Here is a 27,555-nt window from a genome sequence, read left to right as displayed (position 1 = left end):
GTATATATTATGAAAGAATTAATTATAAAACATAGTTTTAAAAATGATTATGTATTGAATAATAAACTAGAACAGGTGAAGGTAAAATAACAAAACAAAGAATAAAGGAATTAATTACTTATAACAATGAGTACTTAGCTACTTATAACAATCTAAGTAACACATACTCTTTATTGAAAAAGAAATTAATGAAAACATAAAGTCGTTTAATTCATTTGTTGCATGAATAGGACAAAAAAAATACTACACTACTTTAGCCTTCAAGGGGCAATTCCTCTTATCATGATTAACCTTCTCTTTGCATGAGTTACACATTCTCTTTGGTTTATGACATTGATTGTAAACATCTCTTTTTTACTTTTAAGTCTTTTTCCATGAGTACCAGAACCTTTGTTGTTGATTATAGAAGGATTATCAATTTCACGTTCCTTTTGAAGAGTAACACCTATAATCTGTTCAAAATGATTCCTGTTAACCAAATTGTCAGACGAAGATGAAAGGCAGTACTTCATTTTCAACTTATTTATCTCCTCTAAGTACTCATGCAACTTCACTGGATCATGACTCAAAAATGAGACAAAGTGATCAATAGTTGAAAGATGTCGATTGCTGCCCGATCAACTTTTCCGTTCATTTGAGAATTCTTAAACCGACGCCTCAATAATTCTGGAGGAATTATGTTCTACACCAACGTTTCAATATATATCTTTCGGGTATTTTTTCAAGATTATAGTACCTCATAACAGAAAATATGTGCCTGCATAGAACTCCAACATGTTCAAAATGCATGCATGTACACATGAAGGATCCTTCACTCTTGTTGTGAGTAACCTACATTTTATTGATGAAAATTTAATTAATTTCAATATCAATTAATATGTCTATGATTTGAATTTTAATTAATTTCAATATCAAATAATACCACAAACATACCTTAAAATCTTTGTCCTTCACAAGACTATCAAAATGATATTCTTCCTCCTCGGGTTGGTCGGGGACAACTTCCTTTGTCCGTGTGCTAACACTTTTCTTTCTCTCTAAGACATCAAACATGTCGACACCATAAGAAGAATCAGTTACGACTTTTGTGATAAAACATGATTTTTTAGATTAATAAATCTCTTCCTGAACTTGATAAAATATTCTTCTGGTGTAAACCTTTGCCGCGTGTGGTTCATAAGGAAGATATGTAATGTTCTTCGGAAATGTTGTTGTAGTTATGAAATCCGATGAATTTTGAGTGTGCCTTTGTCTTTGCATGACCAAGTCAAATGTCATCATAAAATTGACAAGATATGATCCAGATAGTGTAGTGTTCTGAAAAGACCAGTTTTGACTTTCTGAGAGTGACGTGGTTCACATCAAACCGGACAGTGGAACATTTTTGAAAAATTCAGGAATCCAAAGTCTCCTCAAACCAAACATCTTTCTTAACCATGTATTATCCTCAAGATGAAATTCTGTAATCATACTGTCCCATCCGGCTTCAAACTCTAATTCATTAATTTTTGCATTCCATATCAAGCTGTTGAAACGTTTCTTAAAGTCTGAATTGTTGGCAATTTCCCAAGTTAACTAAAAAAAATACAAACAACATAAAATTGTAAGCATACAAAGAATAACAAAAATTGTGAATTAAATAATAATTTTTTTGTAAAGAATATTCAATTGTAGAAAATAATAGTGGTATGTATACCTTTTCTGGTAATTTTGTTGTTATATGTCACATACATAAACGATGACTGGATAGTGGTAACAATTCATCAACTGCTTTTTTGATTGCTGGATCTTGATCAGACATTATAATCTTAGGTGGACTCCAAAAGCTTTCAAAAAACATTTTAGTAACCATTTGTAAGAATCTGTGTCTTCTCGGGTAAGCAATCCAACACCAAATGTGACACACCTCTTATGGTTATCGATTCCAGTAAATGGAACAAATACCATGCTATACCTAAATGTAAAATATGTTATAATCATCAAAATGTATTTTAAAAAATTATTAGTAACCTAATAACCTGTTAGTCTGGTAGGTGGCATCAAATGAAACGACATCCCCAAACTCCTTATAGTTATACTTGGAAGTTTCGTCAGCCCAAAACATTGAAAATAGTTTTTTTTCCTCGACTCTAAACTCGAATGAGAAGTTTGGTGCATATTTAACTCTCTCTTCCATTATGTTGACAATCAATTGGGCATCACTACCACAAATAAAACAATTTAAATTCCTAGCACAGTTCTTGTAATCAATCGCCAATCCACCACGAACTGAACACCCACCTTGGAGACCACACATTAACCTATAAGCTTTTTTTGCCCCAACATTATTCTTAGACATGTTATAAATGTAAGTTTGCTGAGACAAATCTATTTTACTTTTCGCACGTGACAAATGCATATTAGCCTTAGGTATCAACATATAATTATGTCTTTCAACGAATTCATGAACCACATATTTTCCTGTCTGAGGAAGGAGCTTGAATACAATATGAACCTCACATTCTGTCCTATGCATATCTTTTCTTTGTTTTATTTTTTTGTACTGAATATCAATAGTGTCAACATTACCAGTGTTGGGCTTTCCTTCTCTGTTACATAATAAGTACCTGCTTGTGAAAGTACCATCCGTCTTCTTCTTGTTTGATCCTAGCCTAATATCAAAACCTGCTTGAAATGCATAATTTTTGTACATTTCTACAGCTGCATCATATGTATCATATATGTCGTCGACTTTAGGCTTTACATCTTCATTGGTCTTGGGTGTATAATAATCTATCCCACCCGGAGATGTATAATCACTTACAACTACAAATTGTTCTGCAACTATAATATATTAGTTAATGTTTTATTAGTAGCATTCTTAAAGAATAATGTGTGATTGAATATATTTTCTAAAACACATTCCTAAAGAATAAACAACTACTGCTTCTGATTTCTGTATCAGTTCATACGTAACATTATAATGTTTTCAAAAAAAATAAAATATTAACTATATTTTTGCAAGAATGTGAATTACAACAATAACAATGTTTGTAGTTTTGCGTCATTCAGATAGTTTTCACCTTCATTTTCTTCATGATCAACGTAATCCGAAACATAGTTTTCGTCATCTATATTATCTGACCAATAAATTGGATCTTTTGACTGTTGGTGAGTGATAAATTCTTCATTATGCATTTCATTCTCCCTTCCGATGCTTTGATTATGCACAATCTGATTCACTATTTCATTCTCCATTAGGAAGTTACTTGTCTTTTCATTGTCCATTTGGTTTTATAGGCGAGGAATAAGAAGAGTTGGCAAAAAAGTAACTGAACAATCAAAATCAGAGCAACTGCATGTTAAACGCTTCATATTTTTGGATAATACAATATTCATTAAAAACGTTAATCAATTTCGTTATTATTTATATTTTCAATTGATAAAATAAATTCTTGACTCCAAAATACAAGTAACTAAAATCAAAGTCTGATACATTTGAGCAAATACAGATCATACTTCCAAATTTAATACAACTTGTTGTCTTGCTCAATTCTTGAAGAATATGTACTATTGGTATAAATGTATTCCGGCATTTGATGAAAATACATATAATTGTAACTAACTAATTCAAGTTGGATAAATGTTAGATTTGCCTTTTCAAAAAAAAAAAAAAAACTAATTCAATGAAATCGATCTTATTCCAAATGAAAATAAATATAATTATAATTATCTTATTTAATGAAATCGACATATCCGAACATTTAATGAAAATAAATTCTCATAACCATGAGAAAATAAAATGACTAGCAAACGAATTGAAATTCAATAACGATATATCTTCATATATGGACAATTCCTCATATCATGATCTGTCAACTTATTGCAAATCTTACAAAGTCTCTTCCTTTCCACAACTGCATTTCTTTCAAAAGCGACATTCTCATAATGTGGTTTCACACAACCTTCAATCGGAATATAATGAGCTTCCACTATATCCAAAACCAACTTTTGATACACTACTTTCTTGTGTCCCATGCAATGCTTCAAAACCACCTGATTAAGAAGATCATTCATCCTCTTCAATAGACTAATAATCTGATATATAAAATACATATTAAGTTGTAAGTTTATTATAAAATAATGTTCTGTTCAAACTGAAAATACTACAAAACAAATTCCTTTATTTTGTTCAATTTAACAGAACTATTTAAGGTAATTATGAATAATCGGTTAGAATGTATATATTTTGAAAATAGTTTTCATAATTCTTTAAGAATACAAGATTCTTTATGAATGATAAAATATATCATTCTTTAAGAATTTCATATGACGATTGGACAAATCAATGAAAAATAACCAGTTTAAGAAACATAATGTAAAAAATATAACAAAAAACAGATAAAATCATACATTTATACCAAACAGAAATCGAACAGATCCATCGCTTATACTGATGTTTGATTTCATCATCGACGATACTCATTATTCTTTAAGAATTTCATATGACAATTGGACCAATCAGTGGAAAAATAACCAGTTTAAGATGGATAATGTAAAAAATATAAACAAAAAACAGATAAAATCATACATTTATACCAAACAGAAATCGAACAGGTCCATCGCTTATACTGGTTTTGATTTCATCATCGACGATACTCATTATCATAGCAAAATCAGAATTGTTGAGTATGACAACTTCAAATGAACTACAACAAAACTTGATTAATAAAAGATGCATGAAAACAATATGTCGATCTGAACCCTAATTAAACAAATCTATACCTAATTAAACAACTGAAAATATATTATCATTTGAAACGTTCGAATTGCTTCCATATATACAACTATTTTAATTTAGGTAATACAAAAGAAAATGTCGATCATACCCTTTTCTAGATCAATGGTTGATGTTTGGTCTTACAATCACACAATAGTTAAGGTTCATATATGAACCTAACTCTCTCTCTCTCTCTCTCTCTATATATATATATATATATATATATATATATATATATATATATATATATATATATATAGTCTTTGATTTTTGTTAAACTGGTTTAAGAGATCGGATGGGATCAGTCACTCGAGGGCCAGTTAGTGACCAATTACAATAGTTACACATATATATGCATATTGGCAGTCTCAGAATGATCTTGGTTTTTTTTACCAGACGGTTTCGACGGGTTATTTTTCTTTCTAGTCTTTTGTAATATCCGTTTCTCAGGTATTCCTTTCATGAGTTAATTAATGCATTTTATGGATTTTTTGTGTTGCCACGACGTGACACTTATGGGGCCACGATGTGACATCCATTTAGAGGAAATGCACATTTACACGACACAACACATGGCGTTATGGCTGACTCGATGTGACAACCATTTTGGGCTAAACTGTAATTTCCGGGCTTGGTGCCCTATTTACGGGCACTAACTCCTATGGTTGCCTCATTTGGCAGCCTCCACCCTCTGAGATATTATACCATCCAAAACCTAGCCTCCGTATGTTTGTTTGAGTGTGTGAAGCCAACTTTGTGAAGGTTGAAAGAAGAAGGAGCTCATCTTGGTGTTTGTGTGCTTGGTTCAGCATGGTGCTCGTATCTTCGCTTTATTTCTGATCATTTGGTGGTAAAAAGTTTTCACCTTGCTCATTAAATCCTTAGATATAATATTAGGCCAGTTTATGAGCTTTTGGTTCAAGGTTTTGGTTAGAGTGAATAGATGGAATAAAGTTAGCAACTTTATGGCCTTTCTGAGTCCTATGAGCATTATATCTTACATTTCTCCATTTTTGGCCTAGTTTGAGTGTTAGACTTGCATTGGGAATGCATTTTTGAAAGGCATTAATTTTTATGTTGTGTTACACCTTAGGAAGCTTTTTGGAAAGTTGGAATGAAGTAGCTTAATGGATTGAGAGCTTAATCCATTAGGCTGTGAGAGACCAATTTCCACGATGTAGCAGTCTGCTCACCATGACATGGAGACAACGGTTTGAAATTGTTTTGTCGAAAGCGGTCATGACGTGGCTAGGGATGGTCACAGTGTGGCGACCATTTTGAGTCGACTTTGACTTTGATTGTTGAATTTTGACTTGGTTTACTTTTGGTTAATTGGTTAGTTCTAGAAGGTGGACTAAGGATTTACCTTGTATGGTTTATTAGGATGTGTATAACACCCATTCATTGGTTGTAAAAGCTGTTAGATGTTGAGTACGTCTGCGGGGTAAGTCTTCTCATTATACTATGTAGGTTACTAGATTGTCTATGTGACACTTGCATGAAAAACTCTAGTTGGATCACAACACTTATATGAAAGACTGTAGTTGGATCACAACACTTGTTTGTCTTTGTGACTTGCATGGAAGACCATGGTTAGATCATGGTATAAAGGTTATAACCGCGCTGTAATCTGAAAGTGATTAGAAGACTATGGTTGGATCATATCGTTCATGTAGGGTTGAAATAGACCCTTAGGGATAGGCCCACTGATATGTATGGTATGTGGTATTTTGGGGAACTCACTAAGTTTTGTGTTTACGGTTTTATGGTTTAAACATTTCAGGTACTTCTGGTTGCAAAAGGAAGGGTTCAACATGATCGCGCAACACCCCTTGGAGTTTATTTTGACATTATTATTACTATTTTACTATGATGTTTGAGAGATTCATTTTACTACGATTGGTTTTTGAACAAATGTTTTTTTATGGACTTGATGGTTTGGAATTAAAATTTTTACTAATATTTTTGGGACGTTACAAGTTGGTATCAGAGCCCTGGTTTGAGGGATAATTCAGGCACACCCTCGAGTATGTCTAGACTCAAACTGAGGAATTGATAAATCTTTGTGTAAGAAAAACAATTTTTTCTAAAAAAAAGTTTTATAAAGAAAGGGGTACGATGCATGCAATCAGTCGAGGTCAAGTAAGTGATTCCAAAAGACCTATACATGAGTATTATGCTTTAGTATGCTATTATGTGAGTTACATCCTAGAAAAAGGCTAAGGATACCCTCAGGAATTGCATTATAGAATTGCCTGACATGTGTGATGACTTCTAACTTAGGAAGAATTGAATGTTATGTGCTACTAGGAGTTTAGATTGACAAAGTTATTGCAAAGTCTATGTTTAAAAATTGTATATGGTTAGGATCATATAGCCTTAAAATGATTGATTCATCCTTATTTCATGTTCCTTGTCTGGTTGTGGGCTTAGGGTAGAGTCATTTATTTGACAGTCTATTTGATCCAGTATTGTGTATAATTTGCATGCATAAAGCAAGCAACGATGTTGATAGAGGTTCCTAGTAATGAAGAAGCGAGTGAGATGAGGATCCCTAAGAGAGGCTAAGGATTGCTGTAGCGAGATATATATGTTGTTTAGCATAGGGATCATGAGAGTTTCCATAGTGGAGTGACTTTGAGGATTCGAGGTGATTCTTGAGGAAAGTACAGATAGGTGTGGAAGGTAGTATTGGGCCCATATTATTAAAAGCATAGGATCTATAATCGAATCAAGGAAAATCAAAGAGATACTAAGGAGATTTTAGTGTGAGAGTTCCCTTGACTATGTTATGAGTGTTTATATGTTTTCCTTTCAAGACGGTGGTGAGCACTCGAGGACGATATTCTAGTTCAAGTTTTGGTGCTGAACAAATTTGCGGGAAGGGTCATTCGGTAGTTTGCAGATCGGATAGTGCATGACACAAATGTGTCAAGGATGGGAACTTTGCGAGGGATTGTCGCCAGCCAATCCCGGTTCAGGATATAAGGATCTGCTATCACTGCGATCAGGTTGGTCACATGAAGACCAACTGTCCACAGCTCGCTACTAGGCCAGAGCATGCTCCAGCGCCGGCTACACAGAGGATTACTGATGGGAGTCAGGGTAGAGTAGAGCCTCCGAAGGCTCGGGGACGCGCCTTTCAGCCTACAGCCAAGGAGGCCAGGACAACACCAGATGTGGTTGCTGGTATGTTTCTATCCCTTATCTTGTTGATTATATTTTTTATGCTTATATGTGTTTGTACCTATGATTAGGTACATTTTTAGTGAACTCCTTACCTGCATTGGTATTATTCGACTCGGGGACGAGTCGGTCGTTTGTCTCTTGATCGTTCAGTAGGGAATTCGATTTGCCTATAGGAGAGCTAGAGTGTCTGTTGTGAGTCTGTATCGCTAAAAAACACGTGATTTCTGCTTCTTCAGTCTACCGGAGTTGCGTTCTGGAGATCTTTAGGGTATCCTTCCCGATAGACTTGATTCTAATTCCTATGGGAGATGTACGTGTGATTGTGGGTATGGATTGGTTGAGTCGCTTCGGTTCCATGATCGACTGCGAGGGTTAGCGGGTGGTAGTCTGAACCCCAAGTGGAGGAGAACTGGTTATCTTCGGCGAGGGCACCAGATTGGGATCATGGTTTTGCTCAGCTGCCAGGGCTCAGCAGTATATTCAGTACGGGTATGCAGGTTACTTAGTTTATGTGGTGAATATGCGGATCAGGGATCAGGCTTCAGTTTCGGATGTTCTTGTTGTCAGAGAGTTCATTGATGTGTTTCCGGAGGAGTTACCCGGAGTGCCTCCGGAGAGGCAGGTCGAGTTCAGGATCGAACTAGTGCCTAATGTGGCCCCTATCGCCAAGGCGCCATACCGATTGACACCACCAGAGATGCAGGGGCTGTCATCACAGCTGTAGGAACTGCTGGGCAAACAGTTCATTTGTCTGAGCAGTTTTTCGTGGGGAGCGGCGATTCTCTTCATTGGGAAGAAGGATGGTTGACACCGGATGTGCATTGACTACCGGGAGTTGAAAAAGTTGACGGTGAAGAACCGTTATCCACTCCTAAGGATTGATGATCTTTTTGATGAGTTTCAGGGAGCATCTTGGTTCTCCAAGATAGACCTGAGGTCCGGGTACCATCAGGTCAGGTTTAGGGAGGAGGACGTGGAGAAAACCGAGTTCCAGACTGGTTATGGACATTATGAGTTCGTGGTGATTCAGTTTGGGCTCACCAACATGCCATCAATGTTTATGGACCTGATGAATCGGGTGTGCAGACCGATGCTTGACCGTTCAGTCATTGTGTTTATAGACGGCATCTTGGTGTACTCCAAGTCCAGAAAGAAGCACGAGGAGCATCTTTGTGAGCTATTAGGAGTGATGAGGCAAGAAGGATTGTATGCCAAGTTCTCGAAGTGCGAGTTTTGGTTACGAGAGGTCCAGTTCCTTGGACACCTCATTAACTAGGAGGGGATCTTGGTCGACCCAGCCAAGATTGAGGCAATTATGCAATGGGAGATTCCGAGATCTCCCTCAGGTATCAGGAGCATTTTAGGATTGGCAGGGTACTACCAAAGATTCATACATGATTTCTCCAAGATTACGGTACCCTTCACCCGTCTGACGAGGAAGGGGGTGGATTTCGGGTGGGGCCCTAAGCAACAAACTACATTTGAGACTTTGCAAAAGCGAGTATGCGAGGCGCCAATTTTGACACTCCATGAGGGAGTTGAGGATTGTAGTATTTTGTGATGCATCAATAACCGGGTTGGGAGCAGTCCTTATGCATAGGGGACGGGTTATAGCGTATGCATCGTGACAGTTGAAGCCGCACGAGACGAGATACCCCACTCATGATCTGGAGTTAGGAGCGGTGGTATTCACTCTCAAGATTTGGAGACATTACCTCTATGGGGTCCGCTGTACCATATACACAGACCATAAGAGTCCGAGGCACATCATGGATCAGCCGAACCTGAACATGAGACAACGCAGGTGGCTTGACGTAGTCAAGGATTATGGCTGCGAGATCCTTTACCATCCTGGTAAAGCAAATGTGGTTGCGGATGCTTTGAGTCGCAAGTCAACTGGATCTTCTGCTCCTGCTGCATGTATGAGGATATTTGTGGATTCTCCATTCTTGAGCTTGATTAGGGAAGCTCAGGCTGAGGGTATTCGACAGTAGAACTAGAAGCTTGAAAGGATCAGAGGTGAGAACACCCGATTTGTGTAGGATAGCCTGGGATTGTTGACCCGTTCTGGTCAGTTCTAGGTTCCGATGTCTGGTGGGGTCAGACAGATTGTTCTGAAGGAGGCTCATAAGTCTTGCTTCTCTATTCATCCGGGGGCCACCAAGATGTACCGAGATTTGTGATTGAGTTGCTGGCGGCCATGCATGAAGAGGGGGATCGCATGGTATACTGAGAGGTGCTTGACCTGTCAGATGGTCAAGGCCGAGCATCAGAGGCCGCATGGCCAGCTGTTGCCTCTAAAGATTCCCATGTGGAAATGGGAGCATATCACGATGTATTTCATCACCAAGCTACGGAGGATGGATAGGGGCTTGGACGCTATTTGGGTCATCGTGGATCGATTGACCAAGAGTGCCCATTTTCTAGTGATATGGGAAAGTTTGTCGGCCGAAAAGTTGGCCGACATATATATCTGCGAGATCATTGCTCGCGACGGGGTACCAATCTTTATTGTCTCAGACCGTGATGTTAGATTCACCTCCCGTTGCCGGCAGAAGTTTCACGAGGAACTGGGCACACAACTGCATTTCAGTACAACCTATCATTTGCAGACATATCTCCAGAGTGAGTGGACCATACAAAATCTCGAGGACATGCTGAGAGCTTGCGTCATTGACTTCGGTGGGAGTTGGGACTCCTATCTACCCAAAGAGTTCTTCTACAACAACAACTTTCATTTCATTATTGGTGCTCCACCACATGAGTTATTGTATGGACGAAGATGTCGCACCCCAGTCTGTTGGGATGAGACTGGTCACAGGATAATGGGACATACATAGGTAGTTCTGCAGACTACCGAGAGGATTGAACTGATCATACATCGGCTGCAGACTGCTCAGAGTCGGCAGAAGAGTTACGCCAAAAGGCGCCGATCTGAGTTGGATTTCTAGGTGGACGACATGGTATTACTGAAGGTCTCACCCTAGAAGGGCGTTATTCGCTTCAGAAAGAGGGGGAAATTGGGTACTGGATACATTAGACCTTTTCGGGTTATCGCTAGGGTTGGCAAGGTGGCATATAGACATGAACTCTTAGAGGAGATTAGTCATATTCATAGCACTTTTCACGTCTCTCAATTGTGGAAGTGCATACTAGATGAGGAGTCAGTGGTGTCATTAGAGGACATTCAGGTTAACGAGCACCTGAATTACATAAAGAGGCCAATGGCCATTCTGGAGACGAAATTGAAGGTTCTACGGAACAAGGAGGTACCCTTGGTAAAGGTACAATGGGAGCATCGAAGGGGATTTGAGTGGAATTGGGAGCCGGAGGCTAAGATACGGGAGCATTACCCAAACTTGTTTGCTATAGCAAACTTCGAGGACGAAGTCTAGTCCAAGTTGGGGAGAATTGTAACACCTTGATTCCCATGTATAAATTTTAAAGTTTTATATTCATTATTAGATACCTACTTTACGATTTGGCTTCCCCAACTCATCATGTAGAAACGGATATGGCCGTGTGGTTTATGGAACCTACTCGAAGACTTGGAGGACCCCAACTCGACTAGTAGAGGCTGTGCATGAAAATCCTAAATTTTAGGGTTTGCACCCTATTTAAAGGACCTTAAGTCATTCCTTCCAGCCTCCTTACCATATTTTCACGTCCATAAGCAAACCCAAGTCGATCTAACCCTATTTTGAGTGTGTGTGAGGCTAAAAGTGTGTATTTGGTGCATTTCTTGAAGAGGTTTGAAGAGTTAGGAGCTTGGAACGAGAAAGGGATTGTAGATCCAACATCTACATCATTTTGGCATCCATTTGAAGGTAAAAAGTCATTACCTAGATCATTCTCTTAATAGATCTATTCATCCAAGAGGTTAGGGCCGTTTCTTGCTTATCTTGGAAGCATTCTGATTTTGATCATGATTTGAAGTTGTAACTTCAGATCTGGACTCCTCTAGGCACTCATTAACATAAAGCCTCAAGCTTTATGAAGCTTTGGCTCTTCTCCTTTCTATAAATCTCTTCCTAAGGCTAGTTTTGAGTGTTTTAGCTTCTTGAAGCCTTGCATGCACGTAAAGTTAGCAACTTTATGCGGTAACTACACCCTAGGAGTTTAGATCTACAATTTGGAGCCTTGGTTTCACTTAGAAACGTCTGAATGAGAAAAGGACTGAAGGAACTCGGCGAGTTGCATGGTCAACTCGACGAGTTGGATTAGGGTTTCTAGCTCTCTAGATTTTGCATGAACTCGACAAGTTACCGGGATAACTCAACGAGTTGGTTAGGGTTATCCCGATATTCTGGATGCTGGATGGACTGGACGAGTTACTTGGAAACTCGACGAGTTGACTGGGGTTTTCATGACTTTCTGAGTTCTGAAGGAACTCGACGAGTCTGTAAGTTGCACTCGACGAGTTAGGTCAACATGGACTGTTGACCTTGACCGTTGACTTTGATTAAGGGTTGACCAGTTTGACTTCCAAGGGTATTTTGGTAATTTGGGAATTTATGGAAGTGGATCATTGGTGGTTTTAGGTGTTGGTGTTTGGATCCATGTTTTAGGAGCTTAATATTTCTGTTCCGATCGACATTGTGAGGTGATTTTCCCTCACTATACTAATAGGGTCGAAGGCACCAATGCCTACCCTTTTTTTGGATTAATATCCTAGTTATTACATGATGATATGCTTAGTAACTTGTTAGGTCGTTATCCAGGTATATAGGATGATGCTATGTTAGTGACCGGTTAGGTCAGTATCTGATAGGATAATGCTATGATTAGTGATCTGTTAGATCGGTTTGACTATTTGTATATGCGAGCATTGTCATCTATGTGTTGATTGTGTGCTGGGGGTAGGTTGAGGTGTACCTGCTTTGTGCTGTAGGCCAACATACCCAGGGTGGCTCGGATAGATTATAGGCCCAACGGGGCATATCATTCAGGCCGAAGGCCCGAAGAATGGTCCAGACAGGCTGAAGGCCCGGTGAGGCGGACCAGACATGCTGGAGGTTGTCAGAGTGGGCTGGACAGATTGAAGGCCCGGTGAAGGCGGTCCAGTCAAACTGTAGACTCTATATGCACGATGTTTATTATGATATGGTTATGGTTTGTATGGCGTTGCTATTTTGGGGGAACTTACTAAGCTTCAGGCTTACAATTTTGGATTTTGTTTCAAGTAGTTTGGATGATCGTGGGAAGGCGAAGGCGTGATCATGAACCTCCTCGCATTTTTAGGATTTGATTTCTAGGATATTCTGATATGAAACTATTTTGAAAACATTTTGTAATAAATAATGGTTTTTTAATGCTTGAAAAAGTTTTAAATTTTCATGAATTTTATGGATGTGACACTAGAGCTGGAAAACCACGTAAAGTTGCCAACTTTACGTTCATGCACGCCAAACAAAAGCTCTAGAAATCATGAAAGGCTTAATAAAGGACTTAATGCATGGATGAGGCCTAGAACCTAATAAAGCTTGCAACTTTAAGCCAAATGAGGCCACAAAATCGCCAGATCTAAAGTGACAACCCATAAAATACACAACTCCTTGAACAACTCGACAATGAGCTAATAATCACAATAAAACTTCAAGAAGAGATCTAAGAAATAAAGAAGCAAGGTGTCGACTTTATACCTCAAAAAGACTACAACAAGTAGGGAGGTCCTGGATCTATAGCCTTCCTTTAAACTAGACACCTCAAACTTCAAGGCTCCTTCAAAAGAGTACCAAAAATCAACTCTCCAAGCTCTCCATAAGCTCACACACTCAAATTTGGAGGATGATACACGAAATTAGGATTTATGGACAGAGGAGGCTGGTAAGGAGGCCAACCAAGGGACTTAAGGCCTTTAAATAGGGTGAAACACCCTAAAAAATCAGGGTTTCTTTCTCAACTGGCAACTCGCCGAGTTGAGGCACCCCGACTTGCCGAGTTGGTTCATTAATATCCGCGGCCTAAAGTCACCTCAACACGCCGAGTTGAGGCTTCTAACCCACCAAGTTCCAAAGGAAAAACATATTTGAAGAATCAAATTTCATACCTGAGGATTGGGATGTTACAACTCTCACCTAATTGGACTAGGCTTCATTCCTGAAGCCTACCATGGTGAATAATTCTGGGTAATGCTACCGCATCTCTGCCTCCGGCTCCTAGGTCCACTCAGAGCCCCTCCGGTGTTGCTACCGTACCTACCAAGGGCACTTCCTTGCTATGCAAAACCTTTACTTTCCTTTCCAGGCCAACTAATGGCTTCTCGACATAGTTCAGGTGCTCATCAACCTGTATATCATCCAATGATACCACTACACCCTCGTCCAGAACGCACTTTCACAGCTGTGGAATGTGGAAAGTGCTATGAATCTGACTGAGCTCCTCTAGAAGATCCAATCTATATGCAGCCATGCTAACCCTGGAAATAATCTAGAATGGTCTGATATATCAGGGACCCAATTTCCCCCTTTTCTTGAAACGAATCACACCTTTCCAAGGTGAGACCTTCAGTAACACCATGTCATCGACCTGAAACTCCAACTTAGATCAGCGCCGGTTGGCCTAGCTTTTCTACCAACCCTGACCAGTCTGCAATCTCTGCCTGATCTGCTGGATCATCTCTGTAGTCTGAAGGACCAACTCGGTTTGCTCCATAACCCTGTGACCAACCTCGCCCCAGCAGACTGGAGTACAACATCTCTGCCTATACAATAGCTCAAAAAGATGAGCACCAATGTTGGAGTGGAAACTGTTGTTGTAAGAGAACTTTGCAAGAGGCAGGTAAAAGTCTCAGCTCCTACCAAAATCAATGACGCATGCTCGCAACATATCCTCGAGAGTTTGAATTGTCCGCTCACTCTGGCCGTCGGTTTGCGGATGATAAGATGTGTTGACGTGTATCCTCTTGCCCAGTTCCTCATGGAACTTCTGCCAAAAATGGGAGGTGAACCGAACATCACGGTCTGAAACAATAGAGATGAGAGCCCCATGGTGAGCAACGATTTCGCGAATATACACATCGGCCAACTTCTCGGCCGACGAGCTCTCCCGAATTGCCATAAAATGGGCTCTCTTGGTCAATCGATCCATGATGACCTAAATAGCATCAAAACCCTTTGCCGTCTTCGGAAACTTGGTGATGAAGTCCATCAAAATCTACTCCCATTTCCACATGGGAACCTCCAGAGACAGTAGCTTGCCATGCGGCCTCTGATGCTCGGCCTTGACCATCCTACAGGTCAAGCACCTCTCGACGTACTAGGCGATCTCCCTCTTCATGCACGACCACCAGTATCTCAATCTCACATCCTGATACATCTTAGTGGCCCCTAGATGGATAGAAAAATGAGACTTATGAGCCTCCTCCATTACAATCTGCCTGACCCCACCAGACATAGGAACCCATACCCGACCGCAACGGGTCAACAAACCACGGCTGTTCGGAACAAACCTGGTGATCTCACCCCCTGATCCTTTTAATCTTCCAATTCTCTCCCCGAACACCCTCAACCTGAGCCTCCCTAATCAATCCCACATGTGGAGAATGCACATATAACCTCATACATGACTCCCCATTAGTAGGTCCAACTGACCTGCGGCTCAAAGCATCCGCTATCACATTCGCTTTACCCAGATGGTAACGGATCTCACAGTCATAATCCTTGACTACGTCCAACCACCTACGCTGCCTCATATTCAGCTTCGGATGATCCATAATGTGCCTCAGACTCTTGTGGTCTGTGTAGATGGTACAACAAACACCATAAAGATAATGTCTCCACATCTTATGGGAAAAAACCACAAACCCTAATTCTAGGTCATACGTGGGATACCTCGTCTCATGCGGCTTCAACTACAGTGAAGCATAAGCTATCACTCGTCCCGTATGCATTAGGACTGCTCCCAAGCTACTGATGGATGCATCACAAAAAACCACAAAATCCTCAATTCTCTCTGGGAGGGTCAAAAATGGGGCCTTGCATAATCTCTGACGAACAATCTCAAACGCTTACAGCTGCTCGGGGCCCTACCGAAAATCCACTCCCTTCCTCGTCAGACGAGTGAAGGGTACTGCAATCTTGGAGAAATCTTGAATGAATCTTCGGTAGTGCCCTGCCAAACCTGAGAAATTCCTGATATCCGAGGGAGATTTCAGAACCTCCCACTGCATTAACGCCTCAATCTTGTCCGGATCGACCAAAATCTCATCCTGGTTAACGAGGTGTCCAAGGAACTGAACCTCTCATAACTAGAACTCGCACTTCAAGAACTTATCATAAATCCATTCTGGCCTCAAAACTTCTAGGAGCTCACGAAGATGCTCCTCATGCTGCTCTCTGGTCTTGGAATACACCAAGATATCAACAATAAACACGAAGACCTTGCGATCAAGCATCGACCTGTATACCCGATTCATCAAATCCATAAATACCGCAGGCGCATTGGTGAGTCCGGATGGCATCACTACGAACTCGTAATGCCCATAACGAGTTCGGAACATGGTCTTCTCCACATCCTCCTCCATCACCCTGACCTAATGGTACCCAGACCTCAGATCTATCTTGGAGAACCAAGATTCTCCCTGAAACTGATCAAATAGATCATTAATCCGTGGAAGGGGATAATGGTTCTTCACCACTAACTTGTTCAACTCCCGGTAATTAATGCACATCCGGTGTGAACCGTCCTTCTTTTGGACGAATAAAATTGGTGCTCCCCACGGAGAACTCCTCGGATGGATGAACTTCTTGCCTAGTAGCCCCTACAATTGAGATGTCAACTCCTGCATATCGGGCGGTGCCAAACGGTATGGCGCCTTGGCAATCGGGGCTGCACCTGGCATGTGGTCAATCCTAAACTCGACTTGCCTCACTGGAGGTACACTAGGTAACTCCTCCAAGAATACATCAGTGAACTCCTTGAAAACTGGAACAACGACAACCGACACCTGATGCCTAACTTGTGTCTCTACCACACAAGCCAAATAACATGCACACCCATGTTGAATATACTGTCGAGCCCTGGCTGCTGAACAAAACCCTAAACCCATCCTGGTGCCCTCTCCATATATAACTAGTTCTCCCCCACTTGGGGTTCAAACTACCACGCGCTGACCCTCACAGTCGATCATGGCACCGAAACGTCTCAGCCAATCCATACCCACAATCACACAGACATCCCCCATGGGAATAGGAATCAAATCGATTGGAAAGGATACCCAGAAGATCTCTAGAACGCAACCTTGATAAACCGAAAAAGCAGAAACCCCGTTTTCATTGGCGATAGAAACTAGAAACGAACACTCCAACTCCCCTATAGGCAAAGAAACTCCCTAGTAAACGACCGAGAAACAAAGGACTGACTCGCACCTGAGTGAAACAACACTAAAGTAGGCAAGGAGTTCACTAGAAATGTACCTACCAAAAGGTACAAATATATGAGAATGAAACAAACATAATCCATAAGATAAGGGATAGAAACATATCAATCACAACATCTGGTGTTGCGTTGGCCTTCTCAGCAATAAGCTGGAAAGCGCAACCTCGAGCCCTCGGGGGCTCCGCCCTGCCTTGACTCCTGTTAGTGATCCTCAAAGTAGCCGGTGCTGAAGCCTGCACCGTCCTGGCAGCAAGCGATTGACAATTGGCCTTCACATGGCCAACCTGGTCGTAATGATAACAAATCCTAGAACTGAGTGTTCGGGCCTGCTAGCGGCAATCCCTCTCCATGTGGCCCTACATGCCAAAATTATGGCAACTAGACGATGATCGACAAGCACCCTTGTGCACCTTGTCGTACTTCCCGCAAGTGCGGACCTTTCGGCCCCCTGATTTGACATCAACGGTCTTAAACCGTTTTGGCGAGGGCTGCGACTGCACCAAGGCCGACCTTTGATCTCCCGTCTGCAAATTAGTCTCAATCTCACGTCGCTTTGCGGCTTCCTGCATCTCTAACAATGAACTATAGCACTGTGTAGAAACAAACTTCCTTATCTTTGTCTTGAGCATGCTCAAGTAAGGGGCCATCCGAGCCTGCTCAGATGCAACAAACTCATGGCAAAACATAGCTCTCTCCGTGAACATCTTGGTGATCTCGGTCACCGTCTCAAAACCCTGTCTCAAATCCATATACTCATGTGCAAACCTCTCACACTCTACTAGCAGAACATCTCATAAAACTGCTCCCAATTCATAGCAGCTCTCTTCTCAACAGAATATGAAGTAGTAGCGAGCCTCCACCAATCCTTCGCTCTGGACCTTAGAAGGTTCAGAGCGCACCTAACCTTCTGGTCAGCAGGGCATAAACAAGTGAAGCAACATCCATCCACAGTAGATAGCCACTTGATGGCTATGATCGGGTCCTAAACTCCTTCGAAAGTTGGGGGCTTTGTATTATTGAAGTCCTGAAACTGATAGGCCTGCCCTGACCCAAAACCTGTAGCAACAGCCATCTCAGCAATGGTTGTGTATCGATCATCAAAGAACTCCATTATTGTGGTCTTGATAGACCCGAACATCTCCTGAATCTATCCCCAGACAATAGTAACCACCTCTTCATGAATGATCTCCCTGATGCGGTCCTCTGACACTGCTGGCCCACCCTGGCTGCGAGCACCTGATCCCGAACCAAATCTAATCTCAACTGATCTTGTAGTCACCAAACTGAAATTACACCAGGAAGATATTAGATAATCCACATATCATAATGGGGAAACAAATCCCAACGAAGCCCTAGGAATTGTGACTTCCTTGTTACGCATACGGGTCCTATGCTTTCCATAGTACATGCCTATACCACCTTCCATACCTACCCGTATTTGTCTCATGGAAAATCAAAACGTCCTAACAATACTCATAAGCATAGCTGAACACTCAATCCCCACTCCCTAGAGGAAAAGCTAAACATCTCACGACTGGCCGACTGAACCCACATGACTCATCAATGAAACTTCCACCAACCCCGCAACACTCGTGTATGCTAGCCATATATAACACTGGATCCTATAGATATTTGAATATCTGATCCTACCCTAATCCCTTCATCAAACAAGAACAGGAAATAAGGCCAGACCACACATTCTCAGGCTATAAGATCTTAGTTATATATAACCATGATGCATACACTAAGCAACTATATTAATGATGTCAATTCCATAAAAGCAAGGCCCTAGGCTATCAGGCATCATGTAATCAGGTAATTCTAACATGTAATTCCTGTAGATTCCTAGCTTATCACTAGCATGATATTCTAACATATCATAATATCAAATAACATTATGATATTTTGAGGACTACTTACTGGCTCCGGCTGATCATACACATTGCATCCTCCTTGATAGTTTTGAAAACTGTTTGAAAACCATTTTAAAATCTTTTTCCCTAGTTTGAGACTGGATTCACACTAATGTTCCTCTAATTTACTTAAACCTAGACTCTGATACCAACTTGCAACACTCATAAAAATACATGAAAATTTAAACTTTATCAATCAACCAAAAATCATAGTTGTTTACGTTTTAGTTTTCAAAACAAGTTTAAACATCAGAGAAATCCCAAAATCACGAAACAAAACATGAGGATGTGCCCAATCATGCCTTCACCTTCCCACGATCCTCTGAGGTACCTGAAATATAATCCAAAACTATAAGCCCCAAGCTTAGTGAGTTGTCCAAAAATACCAATACATAGCAAATAATACATATATAATAATAGCATGCAATGGGTCTACAACTAACATATTGGATTACCCCTAAGCCTACAACATAATTCTGACTTACCCTTGGCTCACAACTTATGTCTGACTTGCTCCCCGACTTGGTCAGTCATCAGACTAAATACTGCTGAGCCCTCAGTACGAGTTTGGCATGCCCCTACCGACCCTCAACTCGTATCTGGAATGCTCATGAGCCCTCAGTATGAGTTTGGCATGCCCTCCATGGCCCGCAACTCATATCTTGTATGCTCCAGGGTTTGTTGGTTATAGCACAGAGCAATACAACCTTAACCCAACCCACACAATATGTTGATGTATAACAGATAACATCATATACAGGTAAACATGCAGTATCACAGGTAGTCCTATGGATCTACCAGACTAACATATCAAGAATAGCAAAACAATACTAGCATGCATATCTATCCTATACTCGGCATATCAACAATTTCAGGTTATCAAACCAAAGGGACGACCTTGGTGCCTTCGACCCGAAAGTACAGTGAGGAAAACTCACCTCACAAGTAGTACATAACTGATAAGGTCTGACTCCGAATCTCATCTCTCGACTCGCATGCCTACAACCACCATGTGATCAATCTCATCAAAATCCCAAAATACCCAAATTGCCCTCAAAGTCAAACTTGGTCAACCATGGTCAAAGTTAGAGTCAACGGTTAAGGTCAACAGTCCATGTTGACCTAACTCGTTGAGTACACCAATGAACTCGTTGAGTTTCTATAGTACTTAGAAGGTCGAGAAAACCCTAGCCAACTCATCGAGTTGGCTGGAAAACTCGCTGAGTTTTCCCCATCTTAACACATTTAGTCCTTTTATCAAATCTAAGGCTTCAAAATGTAGATCTAATACCCTGGAGCTGGAACACCACGTAAAGTTGCCAACTTTACGCTCATGCACGCCAAAAAGAAGCTATAAAACTCATTAAATGCTTAATAAAGGACTTAATGCATGGATGCGACCTAGAACCTAATAAAGCTTGCAACTTTAAGCCAAATGAGGCCATAAAATGGCCAGATCTAAAGTGACAACCAATAAAATAGTCAACTCCTTGAACAACCTGACAATGCGCCAATAATCATAATAAAACTTCAAAGAAGAGATCTAAGAAATAAAGAAGCAAGGGAAAGACTGCAACAAATGGGGAGGTTCTGGATCTATAGTCTTCCTTTCAAACTAGACACCTCAAACTTCAAGGCTCCTTCAAAAGAGTACCAAAAATCAACTCTCCAAGCTCTTTACAAGCTCACACACTCAACTTTGGAAGATGATACACAAAATTAGGGTTTCTAGACAGAGGAGACTGGTAAGGAGGCTATCCAAGGGACTTAAGGCCTTTAAATAGGGTGAAACACCCTAAAAATTAGGTTTTCCTTCTCAGCTGCCAACTCGCCGAGTTGAGGCACCCCGACTTGCCGAGTTGGTTCATTAATATCCGCGGCCAAAAGTCACCTCAACACGCCGAGTTGAGGCTTCTAACTCGTCGAGTTCCCAAGGAATAACATGTTTAAAGAATCAAATCTCATACTTGAGGATTAGGGTGTTACAAAAAGCTTGAAACTTGCTCATTAGTTTCATAGATCTTATTAATCTTCATATTTGTCACTTTTTGGTCACTTTAGTGCATAAAGTCAAGATCTTGAAAGTTTGTGGCCTTGTTATGGATAAAGTTGAAAAATTTATCCATCTAAACATCATATTGATTCAGATATGACGGTTGGAGACTTGGACTTAATAGATTAGGTTGAGAAATATGCATTTTTGGTCCCTTTGAAACTTAAATACTAGATCTTAGTTGTTTAGACCATCCTAATGGATGAACTTGGAAACTTTATCCATTATGGAGTTTCTAAGAACCATAAAAAATGAGATCTTTGTCCTTATATCGCTTCCATGTAAGAGTCGTGATGTCTTAATGGATTATTAAGTTAGGGTTTTAGCTTTTAGGCTTTGTCTAGCCATGGAAAGTCATAAAGGCGGAAACTTTATGACTTAGAATGATGTTATGTGTCTAGATCTGAGTTTGGATGAGAGGTCATTAAGGAATAAGTTCTTAATATGAAGTTTTGGATTTAGAAGGAGTACGCTAGGCATACTAATAGGTACGCTGCGCGTACTGGGTTAGAGTCCCATGGTTTTGGATGAGATGCGACTACGCCCAATGTAGTAGCTGAGTAGGCTGTGCGTACTCAACCAACTTGACCTTCCCTTGAATTTTTTACTTGTTGACTTTTAACTTTGACTTGGGGTTTAACAAAGTTTTACTTAGGGACATTTTGGGTATTTTGAGTAGTAGTTTGGGACTAGGTTATTGTTTGTTGTATAGGTGACCTGTAGAGTCAACCGTTAGAGCTGTGATCTCTTCATCTATCTTTTCAGACTCTGAGGTGAGTTTTCCTCATTGTATTTGTGGGTCGAAGGCACCAATGCCAACCCACTGGTTGATATATCTTGGTATATTGGATTGATGTTATGCTGGTTATATGATAGATTGGTAGATATGTATGATTACCTGTGTTCACTGAGCATGTGTTAGATTGATGGATCTGTATGATTACTTGTATTTGCTAGTTATTGATTGTTATTGTATATATCTACATGTTATGGTTTGTTGGGCTGAGGCGATTCTGCTTTGTGCTGAAGGCTAAGATATTTGGGGCGGTCGAGATAGATTGTAGGCAGGCGAGGCGATCCAATCAGGCCGACGGCCTGAAGAACGGTCCAGATAGACTGAATGCCTACAAGGTGGTCCAGTCAGACTGAAGGCTCATACATGCATGGTTTTATCTGTAATAGTTGTGTGTGGTATTTTGGAAAAACTCACTAAGTCTTGGCTTACAATGTAAGTTTTATGTTTCATGTACTTCAGATTATAATATATTTTTAAGGGTATATATTATATTAATCATTTTTTTATTATATTTTTTACGTTATGAAACACAAAAATATTATGTAGCATGCTTAATTGGTAAAATCTTTTGGGACTAAATCTTCATACTCTAATCTTTCTCTTTTAATAAATAAATCTGCAATATACCACATATCATCCTCTAAAAGAATTGCTTTGGCTTTCTTTACCACCACGCCTTTTCCTCCACTAATAAAAACCCTAAAATATTTTGTATTCATAAAGGTCCGATTTTATACGGTAAATATATGAAATTATAAGAAACGAATTAGTTCTTGTGTTTTTCTTCCAATAATCCGATTTTTTAGTTTGTTATTCATTTTCTTTAAGTTTCCTATGTACGAAGACTCGCATAAATGTCTTTCAGTATGTATTTGAAATAGTGATGTAGATTTAGCTAAGAATCGTTGAATACATAAACCTTTATGTCAATCTTTGTTTTCTTTTATTGAATCTTTTTTTATTTTAATGTTTTCAGTAGGTCACTAAGTAGTTGTTTTGGTGACCAATTAGGGCTATTGTTTCTTGTAATTGGTTTCGTGAGAGCATGATGCTCTAGAGTGGTATAGTTTGGTCACTTGAACTAGGGGTGTGAAATGGTGTGGTTTGGTGCGGTTTAGAGTCAAAACTGCAAACTGCACCGTATATACGGTTTGAATATTTTAGAAACCACAAATCGCACCACAAATGTTCAAAACCGCGTTATGCGGTCCGGTTTGATGCGGGCGATTTATGCGGTTTGGTTGCGGTTTGTGCGGTTTGATGAGTTGTTCAACATTAAATTTATCAAAAAACCAAAAAACTGACCCGGTTAAAAAAATTGATTGCTTTTATTTTATAAAAACAAATACAATTTTCAAGTTAAATAGTTTTTAATAAATTGTGATTCATGCTACTATAGTTTTGTAGGTGTCACTGTTATTGCTTTATATTGCCGTTATAGTTGCTATATTCTTGTAAACTGTGAGATCTTGATTTAATAGTGATTTAATGTTACATTATAGATATTTGATTATTGTAAGAAATATATTTAAATACATCGTTTCTAAATCGTGATTTGAAGTTATAACAAAGTAAAGAAAAAAAAAGTATATATATATATATATATATATATATATATATATATATATATATATATATATATATATATATATATATATATATATATATATATATATATATATATATAACATGCGGTGCTGTGCGGTTTGAACCGCGATTTTATAAATACAAACCGCAAACCACACCGTATAGTGCGGTTTGATAAAATGACGAACCGCAAACCGCACTACGAAATTCTAAACCGCATTATGCGGTGCGGTTTGGTGCGGTGCGGACGGTTTGTGCGGTTTTTTGCACACCCCTAACTTGAACTCATCTTTGTTGAGAAGGTAAATTTCCTAATTGCCCATGCATCGTCTAAATTTTTCTTCACAATATTTATAATTTTTTGGGTATGTTTTCTTATCAAGTAGCTAGGTAATGATTCCAAATTTCTACTTAAAAGAACACTACTCTTATTTTCAAACCATTTTATGCATTACAATAAAATAATGATCGATACAGTTACAGATAAAATATCAAACTTTGTTTAAAAATAATTGTGTGTAAATCTATGATTATTGATTATGATTTTTAAAGTTATTTAATTTTTAGTTTTTATTTTGACAAACGGTGCACCTAGTAAGTAAAAATATAGGTTTTGAGAGATAGATGATGGCTTTAATGTTAGAAGGTATGAGTTTATCAAGTAATAATGTCTAATATTATTAATCGTTTATCATATTCGTAATCATTTGCATATTAACCATTAATACTTATGAACATCGATTCTTTAGAGCATCAGCAATAACTTGACGGATTAGTTAATAATAAAACTGTGGAAATAAATATAAAATGATAAACCAAGAGTAAATCATATATGATCAAAAAAATTAGATATATCTTACCAGATGTGGGAAATAAAATATAAGTTGTTTTAAATAAAATTCTACAATCACATTAATAATATAGTTTTATAATCATAATTGTTAGATCATGTATTTTGAATTGTTACCAAATACATGGCACTAAAATATTTCACTATATCCTTTAAAAAATTTCAATTTAGTTATCGTATATATTAGAAGAAACCAAAAAATCATATATAATACCACAGAGACAAAAAAAAATATATGAATCACAATGAATACCGAGCAAATAATAAGAGTCCTGTCATATTAAAAATCTTAGAATAAGTATCCCAAAGTCAAAAACCAAAACTTTAAAACATTCAAAATCTCAAAACCTAATTAACATCCAAACCACTTCAAAACCCTAAAAATCCAAAATCTTTCAAAACCTAAAAATCCAAACCCCTTCAAAACCCTAAAACTCCAAAATCTTTCGGAAACCTAAAAATCCAAACCCCTTCAAAAACCTAAAAATCCAAACCTAAATTTACATTATATCAAAAGGGTACCAAGGTCCTTCAAACAGCAAATGTAATGTCTATACATCTTTTCAAGCCATCTGTACTTCAGTTGCCGGCGTTTTGCTCTTCCTTGGAGTTGTTCGCCAGAAAATTGCATATAAAACAAGCTGCACAAACCCAGAAAGAGCCCCAATACCATTCGCAATCTGCAATTTCAAAATACAAAATTTAGCATTTACGATTGAATTAATTTCTAGTTTATTGGATGAAGAAGATTAATTGAAAACATTTAACAGATTAATTAATTACCAGAATGAACCAATCCCATTTAAGAAGAGCATAAGTGGTCCAGCAACAACCATTTAAGAACGCAGCTAATGAAAGATAGAATGGCATGTATTCGACGCTCTTTGTTTTTATTACTTTCCACTGTTGTTTTTTCAAAATAAATGAAATCAATCAGAAATATTGAATTACTCATGATTCAAATAGATAAAAGAGAAGGGAGATCAACATACCATGATAGTTAGAGGGGAAGTGTACATCCCGATTCCGAATACAATACAGAAGATCCCAATGAAAGTTGATCTAGCATCATGGGTATGGAACAATCCTAAATCCAAACCTGCAATAACACCAAGGCCAACAAGCTCGGCTGCTAAAAACCCGAATATCTTTTTCTGCAGAAGAAGAATATGTATAAGAAAGTTTAGATATGCGATAAAAAAATTGATAAAGAAGTACTGAAAACGTACTCTATGACTATTATTGCCATATAAGAGGAATGAACTGAGATAGATGAGCTCCAATGCAAGCCCTATGGCGTTAATGGTGATGACAAGAGTGCTATCTGGATGATTGATAGGTAAGCCATAGAAGATCCATAGCAAACAGTTCATGACACAGGCGATGTAAGGATCTGGTGAGAATTCCTCTACTGATTTGTTCTTGAAGATCCTCCATATCGTAGGCCTATGATTTACCAGTTTTGATTACATGATATGATCACAAGTTTTGATTACATGATATCACAATATAGAAAAAGTAACAAATTTAGGTGTATAGTCATAATGAAAAGGAGCTTACGAGGGAGAGATAAACAGGCCGAAAGAGATGACATTCCCTATAGAAGAGAAAGAAAGTTATGAACACGAATTAGTGTTGATTATTGAATAGCAAAGAGAAAGAATATATGTAGAAGAAACAAATTAAAATTTGAAATCGGTTTAACAGATGAATAATCCTAGTAGCTATATAGGAAGAATTATTTCATCCGTTTCAAACTAAGAACAAGTTGATTGTACAGTATAACAGATTGATAAAAGCGGAAGAAACAGCAAAAAGGAATATTAGTTTTTCTTTTACTATCATTTTTCAAAAATGCTATCGTCAACCTAATTCACATCACATCATGTTGATCGATTAACATGTTGATCGATTAACAGTTTCAGATCAGTAAAAGGTAAAGAGTTTAATAAACTATCAATTTTACAAACTATTTCTAGTTATCTAACTAAATCAAAACGTGAAATCTCGAAACATGCGTTTTTAATGTCGGTTTCAGAACATAAACATATGCATTTTTGAGAAACGACAGTCAAAAAATCTAAATCTATATCAAAATGCTCCACATACATATAACGTATATGTAGGAACGATTAATAGATCCACCATGAAATAACCGATCGAGCAGTTAATTGGACATAAAGATAAAAAAACGAAACGTACCAATGATTCCAACAATCGTGCGTATCTCATCATTATTCATCACCATCTTTGAAATCCAAACGAAGAAGATTAAGAAAAAGTGAGAAATGATTATTGATGAATGAATTCAGCGCAGCATGGAAAGGATGTTATATATAAGCGCCAATCCGAGTTCTACTTTAATCGGATAACATCTTAGTCCCCCAAAATACTACTATGATTCAGTTTAAAAATACAAAATTATCCATTAGTTTATCCTTTTAATAACTAGACTAGATAACAACCTATAAATACGGATTACAAAATTGTATATCCTCAAAAAAAATTTAAATTTTAGAGTATAAAAGGTAAATTATTTTTAATTAATTTTAATTTGGAGTTGAACTTCTAAAATCATAACTAAAACCACAATATTTTTTAATCAGATAACATCTTCGTCCCGTAAAAGTGATACTATTACTCAGTTTAAAAATACAACATTATCTATTATTTTTTCCTTTTAATAACTAGACTAGATAACAACCTTAAATACGGATTACATAATTCTTTATCCTCAAAAAAATTAAAATTTTAGAGTCTAAAAGCTTTTTTTTTTTTGAAAAAAAGATAAATTATTTTTGATAATTTTAACTTGGAGTTCAACTTCTAAAATCATAACTAAAACCACAATATTTTTTAAAATTGATACTTTTAGATATTCTATATAACATAAAACACCACAAGAAATCTCACATTTAATTAGCTGACACCACTTTTTTGCAGCAATGCATGCTTTAGCAGCGACATCAGACTGGACCGCTGCTAAAGATGTCATCTCTAATATATATCTTTGATTGGCTATCTGTATGA

The 27,555-nt window shown here is 38.5% G+C and overlaps 2 protein-coding genes across 2 annotated transcripts; both read right to left on the bottom strand.

The window, feature by feature from the left end:
• Positions 1–260: 260 nt before the first annotated feature.
• LOC111920472 (uncharacterized) lies at positions 261–3,267 on the bottom strand. Its single transcript, XM_052771291.1, has 7 exons — positions 3,063–3,267; positions 2,019–2,823; positions 1,945–1,954; positions 1,419–1,575; positions 934–1,082; positions 737–831; positions 261–609 (listed from the first exon to the last, which is right to left on the bottom strand). Exons 1-7 carry the CDS (start codon positions 3,265–3,267, stop codon positions 261–263), a joined length of 1,770 nt encoding a protein of 589 aa, XP_052627251.1.
• A 21,821-nt stretch (positions 3,268–25,088) lies between these two features.
• On the bottom strand, positions 25,089–26,773 carry LOC111920505 (bidirectional sugar transporter SWEET6a). Its single transcript, XM_023916086.2, has 6 exons — positions 26,728–26,773; positions 26,086–26,122; positions 25,755–25,971; positions 25,518–25,679; positions 25,309–25,428; positions 25,089–25,205 (listed from the first exon to the last, which is right to left on the bottom strand). The coding sequence occupies exons 1-6, from the start codon at positions 26,771–26,773 to the stop codon at positions 25,089–25,091; spliced, it is 699 nt and encodes a 232-aa protein (XP_023771854.1).
• Between the last annotated feature and the right edge of the window lie 782 nt (positions 26,774–27,555).

This window comes from Lactuca sativa, chromosome 4 (assembly GCF_002870075.4).
Source record: "Lactuca sativa cultivar Salinas chromosome 4, Lsat_Salinas_v11, whole genome shotgun sequence".
In the NCBI taxonomy this organism is placed as follows: Eukaryota; Viridiplantae; Streptophyta; class Magnoliopsida; order Asterales; family Asteraceae; genus Lactuca; species Lactuca sativa.
The sequence above is the reverse complement of the archived record's forward strand: the minus strand, read 5'-3'. Positions and strand labels throughout refer to the sequence as shown.